Raw genomic sequence first — 10541 nt, forward strand, 5'->3', positions numbered from 1 at the left:
ATTTGATAACATTATGATCTGAGAAGATGCTTTGCAGTATTTCAATGTTTTTAAATTTATTAAGACTTGGTTTATGGCCTAACATATGGTCTATCATGGAAAATGTGCCATGTGCACTGGAAAAGAATGGCTGTTGTGCTGCTGTTGGTGAAGTGCTCTGTAGATGTCTATAGCCCAAGTTCGTGGTTTTTATTGTTTAGCTCTTCTGCATCTTTGTTGCATTTCTTTCCAGTTGTTCTATCTTTCAATGAAAGTGGTGTATTAAAGTCTCCCACTATGACTGTGGAGTCATATGTTTGGCTTTTCAGCTCTTTTAAAGTCTGATTTATGTATTTGGGGCCCTTTCATTGGGTCCATAGATATTTATTATGGTTATATCTTAGTGTTCAGTTGATCCTTTAATCATTATATAATGTCCTTCCTTGTCTCATATGGTGGTTTTTGTCTTAAAGTCAATTTGATCAGAAATTAATATTGCCAATCCTGCTCTTTTATGGTTGCCATTTGCTTGATATATCTTTTTCCACCCTTTGATTTTTAGTCTATTTTTGTCTTTCTCTCTAACGTGTATCTCTTATAGACAGCAAATTGATGGGTTATGTTTTCTTGTCCAGTCTGCAACCCTCCATCTCTTGAGTGGTACATTTAATCCAGTGTAATTAATTCAGTGTAATTATTGACAAGTATGAATTGGTTGCTGTTATTTTGTTACATGCTTTTTTGTGGTGTTGCTGATTTCCTTGTTCTATATAATTTTCTATGCTGAGCTTGTTTTGTTTATGAGTAGTGTTATCACTTCCTTCATTGCTGTTGTTTTAGTATATGCTAAATATTTGTGCTGGTCCTCTTTTTTATTGTGGTGTGAAGGCTTATTATTTTTCTTTGAGGTTACTCTGTGATTTATCATTTTCTTCCCAAGTTTAGAACAGTCCGTTCTATCTTGCACTTGTCTTGATTTCCCTACCATTTAAAAGTTCTATAAGTATATAGTTTTTTCCCTCTTTTTGGTTTGTAATTGTCCTCATTTGTCAATTGATGTCTCTGGTTCCCTGTTTATAATCTTGTAGGCTTATTTACCTTGGATACTTCCATAACTGGGTTGGTTTCTGGGTTCTGTCATCTTGTCTGTTAATGGTTGTTGTTTGGTTTTGTTGGTTCTCTGTTCAAAGGACTCCCTTTAGTATCTCTTGTAAGGTTGGTCTGGTTTTAACAAATTCTTCTAATTTTTACTTATCTGGAAATGTCCTGAATTCATCATCATATTTGAGGGACAGTTTTTCTGTAGTGATAACTGCCTCGGAAACCCAAGGAGGGGTCACTATGAGTCAGATCTGACTCAATGGCAGCAGTGAGTTTGGCTTTTTTTTTTGGTTTTGTTTTTTGCTGGGTATATAATTCTTGGTTGGAAATATTTTTCTTTCACAGTTTTATATATACCATCCCATTGTTTTCTCACCTGCATGGTTTCTGCTGAGAAATCTGAGCTTAGTCTTATTGGTTGCCCCTTGTAGGTAACTTTTTGTTTCTCGTGTGCTGCTTTCAGGATTCTTTGTCTTTGGTTTTGGTGAATTTGATGATGATATGTCTTGATGATTTTCTTTTATGGTCTATCCTGTTTGTAGTTCATTATACTTCTTGAATGGATGTATTCTTATCTTCCATCATACCAGGGAAATCTTGGACAATTTTCTGAGTGGTTTTATTTTTCTTTTCCTGTTCTGGAATTCTGATTACACATAGGTTATTCCTTTTGATGATATCCCACATGAACCTTAGGGTTTCTTCATTTTGTTTTGATCTTTTTTCTGATTGATCCCTTTCCAAAGAAGTATTGAGGTATTTGTCTGCAATCTCACTAATTCTTTCTTCCATTGTTTCAGTTCTATTCCTTTGCCCATTCAATGTGTTATCTATTTCTGAAAATTTAGTATTCATCTTCTGGATTTCTATCTGTAGATTTTGTATCATTTCTAATTTTTCATTTTGTTTTTGTATTGTCTTTTGAAATTGTTCTAGGGTTTTCTATGTGTTTTCCTCAATTTTGTCAGTGTTTTCCTTGATCTGTCTCTCAATCTCTTGAGAGACAGATACATACATACATACATATATATATATATATAAGCTCTGGTAGTATAGTGCCTAAGGCACTTGACTGCTAATCAGAAGGCTGGCAGTTCAAACCCATCAGCCACTACTCGGAAGGAAGGTTGGGCAATCTACTTCCGTAGTGATACTGCCTCGGAAACCCAAGGAGGGGTCGCTATGAGTCAGGTCTGTCTCGATGGCACATAACAACAACAACAACAACATATATATATATATATATATATATATATATATATATAACTCTTTTGAATTCCTTTTCAGGAGTTCCAATACTACGTCTTCCTCAGAGATGTGTTTTGGGTCTGTGTTCTGCTCCATTATTTCTCCTGCTTTATCTTGCTTCTTTGTGTGGACTGTGATGCTCTGTGTTGTCTCTGAGACTTTGTGACATTTTTGTGTTTGTATTTGATTGGTGATTTTATATTGTAGTGATTTGCCCACGGTTTTCATTTTCTTTGTTTTGTTTGGATGTTATCTAAGTAAGCAGGGGACTGTGCTCCTCTGTTTGTTGCTTGACAGCGCTTATACGCTCACCATCTGTCTCCCTTCCTGTTGTCAGCTTCCCATATGTTCCTGCCATCCTTGGTAAACAGAGCCTATTCTAAAGTCTTGTTTTTATTCAGGTTTTTCTACTAGTTGGTGCTGATTCCACTTCTGTATACTTCCTTTCAAAGCTCAGGGCTTCAGGATTATCTTCTGTATCTCTGTCAATTGTTTTATCTTTTCTTTGTTGAAGAGGGTCTGTGTAGCTTGTCTGCCTATTTAAATCTACTGTAACCATTTTTGAATTATCTTCAGCAAAATTTTACTTGAGTGTGATATTAATTATAATGTAGTATTGTGTATGTAAAAGTCTTTACTTTTGTTGTCTGTTTACCTCTTGTACGCCTTTCCGTGTCTTCCTTTTCCTTGGTGATACCGTGTTGGTTGGTAAGTTACAGTTTCTACTGCCCTCAAACATTTCCACCTAGATATTCTTCAAACACTTCGATACATTTATACCTCAATTTAACATGTCCCCTTTTTCTTCCTGTTTTCTCTTGACTAACAGTATGTCTGCACATACACATAGTGAGAACTTTCTCAGTCTTTACTCCTTTCTCGTCACTTATATCCTATCAGTCATAAAAACTTACCAATAAATATTTTAAAAATGCTTCTGAAATATGTTTTATCTTGTCCACTCATTGTTTTAGATCTTTATCTCTAACTTGGACTTTAACGTGATTTGCCTGCCTGTATCTCTTCCTTTCTGATCCATCTGATCAAAAGAAAATCTGATCTCATTCCTTCTTATTTAAAAACCTATGACTGCCCATTCACTCTACTCTCAAGTTATCTGAGCATATAGAGCACATGAAGTTCTTTACATTTTGGCCCAACCTACATTTCTAGCGTTATCTCCAAACATCATCTTCCATGCTTAATAAACGAAAATATCATTAACCTTTATGCCATTCCCTAAACATACTATTACCATGTTTTTTTTTAATACCTTTGCATGTATTATTGCCTCAGTTTAGAATACTGCTTACATCTTTAACTCTTGTTAATGCTTATTCATTCTTCAAGGACAACCTCAAAGATTAAACCTTTGGTAAAGCCCTTTCTAGTTCCCATCAGGCAGAATTAGTTTATTTCTTCTCTCTGCTCTAGCATTTGGGAAATATCTCTATTAAGTATTATAGTTGTCACCTTGTAATTATGTTTCTCCTTGTAGATTAAGGTAGTGGAAGTAGGAGAAGGATATCAGAATCATATAATTGAGAATCACTGCTATGGTGAGCCTCTTGTAAAGAATTGGACAAAATCAAAGCCCTTAAATATGTTGCAAGTCGAGGGAAAGACCCCAAAACTATTGCGACAGAGTCTCTTTGCAGGCAGAGTCTCATTTTCTTGTATACACCTGTCTTAGTTTCTAAGTGCTACTCTAACAGAAAGACTACAAATGGGTGGTTTTAAAGAATGGAAATGTATTTTTTTTTCTCAGTTTAGGAAGCTAGAAGTCTTAATTCAAGGCTCTGGCCCTAGGGGAGGGCTCTGTATCTGCTGTGGGGGACAATCCTTATCTCACATTCCATTCTCTGGCCCTGGCATTGGTGGATTCCTTGGTGATCTCCATGTGGCATCTGTGTTTCACCCATTTGTACTCTCTTGCTTTTGTGCCTAATTTCTTTTCATATCTCAAAAGTGATTAGGTATAAGATAGACCCTACACTGATATCCCTCATTAACATAATAAAGAAAACTCTTTTCTCAAATGGGATTGCATCCACAAGTACAGGATTCTAACAAATATTTTTGGGGAATAAAATTCAATCCATAACATTCTCCTAATGTACTTAACAAGAGTCATTGGGTAGTGTAAATGGTTAAAGTGCTCCACTGCTAACCTAAAGGTTTGGAAGGGCAAGTCCATCCAAAAGCACCAGGAAGAAAGGCCTGGTGATCTAGCTCTGAAAAATCAGCCACTGAAAACAATATGGAACACAATTCTACTCTGACATACATGGTGTTGCCATGATTTGGAATCAAATCAACAGCAATTTGTTAGCATACTTAGCAGAACACTTCAGTAAATAGCCAGTCCTTAACAAATGTATATTGAATGAAGATGAAGGGAAAGGGCATTTAATAAGGAAGAAATTGTTGAGTTTGCTAGTGGGAACAATATTAGTTTGTCTTACTTGTGGGTATTTGAATCTAAAGAAAGTAGACCTCCAAAAAAAAGGAAAGCTCATTTGATTACAATGTGTATTATTTCAGAAAAGTAGAAGATAGGGGATAATCATGTGTACACTGCCTCAAAAAATGAGAGAATTTAAAGATTTATAATTAGAAGGCTTTATTGAGTAGTTTGGTGTGGGGATGTTTGGAGGCAGCCTTTAAGGAGGCCCAGAAGGTGGTGAGCCGGGCATGGGGGTGTTTGGAGGCAGTCTTTAAGGGAGGCCTAGAAGGTGGTGAGCCAGGCACAGGGGTGTTTTGGAAGCAGCCTTTAAGGGAGGCCTGGAAGGCAGAGAGCTTGGCACCGGCTTTGGAGCAGCTTTAAGGGAGGCCAGGAAGTGAGTTGGAAGATTTGGAAGAGTTAAAGGAGACAAATTTGTCTGTCAATCAGTTTGTCATCCTGTGGTGGCTTGCATTTTGCTATTAGGCTGGAGGCCATGCCACTGGTCTTGCAAATGCCAACAGGGTTACCCATGGTAGACAGGTTTCAGTGGAGCTTCCAGACTAAGATAGACTTGGAAGAAGAAAGAGGCCATCCACTTCTCAAAGAATTGACCAGTGGAAACCTTATGAATGGCAGTGAAACACTGTCTGATATATTATAGAAAACTTTATGAATAGCCCTGACACATTGTCCAACAGAGATGGCAGATGAGCCCCTCAGGTTGGAAGTCACTCAAAATATGACCAGGGAAGAGCTGCTTCCTCAGAGTAGAGCCGACCTTAATGATATGGATGGAGTAAAGCTTTTGGGACCTCCATTTGCTGATGTGGCATGACTCAAAGTGAGAAAAAACAGCTGCAGACATCCATTAATAATCAGAACATGGAATGTATGAAGTATGAATCTAGGAAAATTGGAAGTTGTCAAAAATGAAATGGAATGGGTAAAGATTGATATCCTAGGCATTAGTGAGCTGAAATGGACTGGTTTTGGTCATTTTGAATCAGACAGTCACATGTTCTGTTATGCTGGGAATGACAAATTGAATAGGAATGGTGTGGCATTCAGCATCACAAAGAATGTTTCAAGATCTGTCCTGAAGTACAGTGCTGTCAGTGATAGGTTAATATCCATACACGTACAAGGAACACCGTTTAATACTACTATTACTCAAATTTACTGACCAGCCACCAAAGCCAAAGATGAGGAAATTGAAGATTTTCACCAACTTCTGCAGTCTGAAATTGACCAAATATGCAATCAAGATGTGTTGCTTATCACTGGTGACTGGAATGCAAAAGTTGGAAACAAAGAAGAATCACCAGTAGTTGGAATATATGGCCTTAGTGATAGAAATATTACTGACGAATGCATGATAGAATTTTTTGCAAGACCAATGCCCTTTTCATTGCAAATACCTTTTTTCAACAACACATTTGGGGGCTACACATGTGGACTTCACCAGAGGGAGTACAGTACACAGGAATCATATTGACTACTTCTGTGGCAAGAGGTGATAGAGAAGCTCAGTACCTTCAAGCCAAAACAAGGCCAAGAGCTGATTGTGGAACAGACTATCAGTTGCTTATATGCAAGTTGAAGTTGAAGATGATTAAAACAAGTCCACAAGAACCAAAATATGACCTTGATTATATTCCCCCTGAATTTAGAGACCATTTAAAGAATAGATTTGATGCATTGAACAGAAATGCCCAAAAACCAGAGGAATTATAGGATGACATCAAGAACATCATACATGAAGAAAGCAAGAGGTCATGAAAAAGACAGGAAAGGAAGAAAAGACCAAAATAGATGTCAGAAGAGACTCTTAAACTTGCTCTTGAATGGAGAGTAGCTAAAGCAAATGGAAGAATAGACAGGATAAAAGAGCTGAACAGAAGATTTAAAAGAGCAGCTCGAGAAGGCAAAGCCAATTATTATAATGAAATGTACAAAGATCTAGAGTTAGAAAACCAAAAGGGAAGAACCCTCTTGGCATTTCTCAAGCTGAAAGAACCAAGGAAAAAATTTAAACTTCGAGTTGCAATATTGAATGATTCTATGGGCAATATGTTGAATGATGCAGGAAACAGCAAAAGAAGAGAGAAGGTTATACAGACTCTGTATATTGAATTAGTCAGTGTTCATCCATTTCAGGAGGTGGCATGTAATCAAGAACCAATGGTAGAGGAAGAAATCGAGGCTACACTGAAGGAATTGGTGAAAAACAAGGCTCCAGAAGTTGACAGAATACCCATTGAGATGTTTCAGCAAATGGATGCCATGCTGGAGGCACTCACTTGGCTATGCCAAGAGATTTGGAAGATAACTACATGGCTGACTTACTGGAAGAGATCCATATTTGTACCTATTCCAAAAAAAGGTGATCCCACAGAATGTGAAAATTATCAAACAGTATTATTAATATTGCATGCAAGTAAAATCTTACTGAAGATAATTAAAAAATGGTTGCAGCAGTATATTGACACAGAACTTCCAGAAATACAAGCTGGATTCAGAAGAGGATGTGGAACAAGGGATATCATTGCTGATGTCAGATGGATCTTAGCTGAAAGCAAGGAATACCACAAAGATATTTACTTATGTTTTCTTGACTATGCAAAAGCATTCGATTGTGTGGATCATAACAAATTATGGATAATACTGAGAAGAATGGGAATTCCAGAACACTTAATTGTACTCATGAAGAATCTGTACAGACATCAGGAGGCTATCATTCGAACAGAACAAGGGGATACTGCATGGTTTAAGATCAAGAAGGGAGTGTGGCAGGGTTGTATCCTTTCACCATACTTATTCAATCTGTGGGAGCTCTGGTGGCGTAGTGCCTAAGGCATTTCCTTGCTAACCAGAAGACTGGCAATTCAAACCCACCAGCCACTCCTCAGAATGAAGTTTTGCCAAGCTACTTCCATAGTGATACCACCTCGGAAACCTAAGGAGGGGTTGCTATGAGTCAGATCTGACTTGACGGCAGTGAGTTACTCATTCTGTATGCTGAGTAAATAATCTGAGAAGCTGGATTATATGAAGAAGAACATGGCATCAAGATTGGAGGAAGACTCAACAACCTGTGATATGCTGATGACACAACTTTGCTTGCTGAAAGTGAAGATGACTTGAAGCACTTACTGATGAAGATTGACGACTAGTCTGCAATATGGATTACATCTCTGGTAGTGTAGTGGCCAAGGCACTTGACTGCTAACCAGAAGGCTGACGACGGTTCAAACCCACCAGCCACTCCTCGGAAGGAAGGTTGGGCAATCCTCCTTCTGTAGTGATACTGCCTCGGAAACCCAAGGAGGGGTCGCTATGAGTTGGGGCCGACTCGACGGCAAATAACAACAACAACAACAGCATAAAGAGAATGAAAATCCATACAACTGGACCACTAAACAGCAGCATGATAAATGGAGAAAAGATTGAAGTTATTAAAGACTTCGTATGACTTGGTTCTACAATTAATACCGATGGAAGCAGCAGTCAAGACATCAGATGACGTATTGCATTAAGTCAATCTAACACAAAAGGCCTCTTTCAAGTGCTGAAGAGCAAAGATGTCTCCTTGAAGACTAAGGTGTGCCTCATCCAAGCTCTGGTATTTCCAGTCACCTTTTATGCATGTGAGAGCTGGACAATGAATAAGGAAGACCGAAGAAGAGTTGATGCTTTTGAGTTGTGGTGCTGACGAAGAATACTGAGAGTACTATGGACTGCCAAAACAAATATGTCCTGGAGGAAGTACAGCCAGAGTGCTCCATTTCATCTACTGTGGTCCTGTTGTCAGAAGGAACCATTTCCTGGAGAAGGATATCATGCTTGGTAAAGTGGAAGGTCAATGAAAAAGGGGAAGGCCCTCAAGAAAATGGGTTGACACAGTGGGTGCAATGACGGGCCCAGGTATAGCAGGGATTGTGAGGCTGGCATCAGACTGGGTAGTGTTTTTTTCTGTTGTACATAGGGTCGCAATGAGCCGGACGTAACTCGACAATACCTAATAACAAGAACAACAACATTGAGTAGCTTTGAGAAAGTAGGCTGATAGAGTTGGAAAAGGAAAAAAAAAAAACCAAATGCACTGCCATAGAGTCCAGTCTGACTCATAGCGACCCCTCCTTGGGTTTCTGAGGCAGTATCACTGTGGAAGTAGATTGTCCAACCTTCCTTCCGAGGAATGGCTGGTGGGTTTGAACTGCCAGGCATCTGGTTAGCAGTTAAGTGCCTTAGGCACTATGCTACCGGAGTGCTTATTACCAGAAAAAAGACTTTATCTTTACATAAGGAGCTCTGGTGGCACAGTGCCTAAGGCATTTGACAGCTAACTAGAAGGCTGGCAGTTCAAAGCCACCAGTTCAAACCCACTCCTCAGAAGGAAGACTAGGCAATCTATTTTCATAGAGATACCACCTCAGAAACCCAAGGAGAGGTTACTATGAGTGGGATTTGACTCCACAGCAGAGCCTGCTCACTTTTCACCACCTCCGCATGACCATTCCTTATCTTCACGATACTTTGTTCAAGCCACCATCATCTCTTTCTGGATTACTGCAGTGGCTTTCCAAGGATTCTTTGTGGTTCATTCCTTGCCCCCACTACTTCTATTATCACAATAGGAACTAGAATTTTAAAGTATAAATCAGTCCTGATCACTCTTTTGCTACAGACTTTTTCAATGGCTTCAGGTCTCACTCAAAGTAAAAACTGAAGTCTTTCAGTGACTTTCAAGAGACCATTAATGCCATCCTTTTGCTCCAATCTGTAAACTTTATCTTTCAACCTCTTTTCCTTCTACGTAGCCCTGCTCACTTCCCTCTAGAAATTCTGACCTCGTGTTCCTGGAACATGCTACATGTTTTTCTGCCTCAATGCATTTGTACTTGCTGATCTTTCTTTGTGGAATGCTCCTCCGTCAGATATGTGCATTACTTATTTTCTTTCTTTCTTTAAGTCTTTACTTAGATGTCACCTTCTCTTAAGGCTTTCCCGGATCACCTTATTTTAAATTGCCCGCCTCCTCTGCCTTTCCTATCCATCACTCATAATTTTTTTTTTTCAAAGCACCTGTGAATAGATTTTAATTATTTATTGTATTGTCTATTTCTCCTGTTGGAGCATATGCTCCATGAGGGCAGGGATTTTTTTGCTCTGTTTTGTTCAGTGCTGTAATGCAGTGTGTACACTAGCATTTGTTGAATGCATAAATGAGATATGTAATATTAGCTTGATAGAAGTGTCAGAGATCAGATGAGTGGCAAGTGTGTATGTGGAGGGGCAGAGGGGGAGAATTAGGATAAAATAAAAATATTTCTGAAAATATCACTTTGATAAAATTTAATACATATTCATTATGTTTTTCTCAGTTTACAATTCTGATGTAATTGATAAGCAGTGCTCTTCCATGGCCTCTGATAATCCAGACGACAAAGCTGTTATTATTCTAGTTCCTGTTAGACTTGGTGGAGAAAGAACCAATATCGACTACTTAGAGTTTGTAAAGGTATGAAGAGATCAATCTTTTTTCTAAAGGCAATACTATTTAATAGAAAAAAATAGACAGTTTGCAGTCTTTTTTCTGTTAAATGGATAGTGATGATCTTATAGTTGTAGATAATAAAGTTTGACATTGTTGTTGTTGTTGTTGTTTGCCGTCAAGTCGGCCCCGACTCATAGTGACCCCTCCTTGGGTTTCCGAGGCAGTATCACTACGGAAGTAGGATTGCCCAACCTTCCTTCCGAGGAGTGG

General features: G+C 38.5%; 1 protein-coding gene across 1 annotated transcript in view; it reads left to right on the top strand.

Moving 5' to 3' along the window:
- ATG4C (autophagy related 4C cysteine peptidase) overlaps nt 1-10541 on the top strand; it is an 84186-nt gene that overhangs the window by 40083 nt on the left and 33562 nt on the right. Inside the window, exon 6 of the mRNA XM_007959126.2 lies at nt 10159-10295. Within this exon, the coding sequence (XP_007957317.1) occupies nt 10159-10295 (137 nt within the window). The remainder of the gene's footprint in view (nt 1-10158; nt 10296-10541) is intronic.

This window comes from Orycteropus afer, unplaced genomic scaffold, assembly GCF_000298275.1.
Source record: "Orycteropus afer afer isolate SDZICR_OR568_19922 unplaced genomic scaffold, OryAfe1.0 scaffold00016, whole genome shotgun sequence".
In the NCBI taxonomy this organism is placed as follows: domain Eukaryota; kingdom Metazoa; phylum Chordata; class Mammalia; order Tubulidentata; family Orycteropodidae; genus Orycteropus; species Orycteropus afer.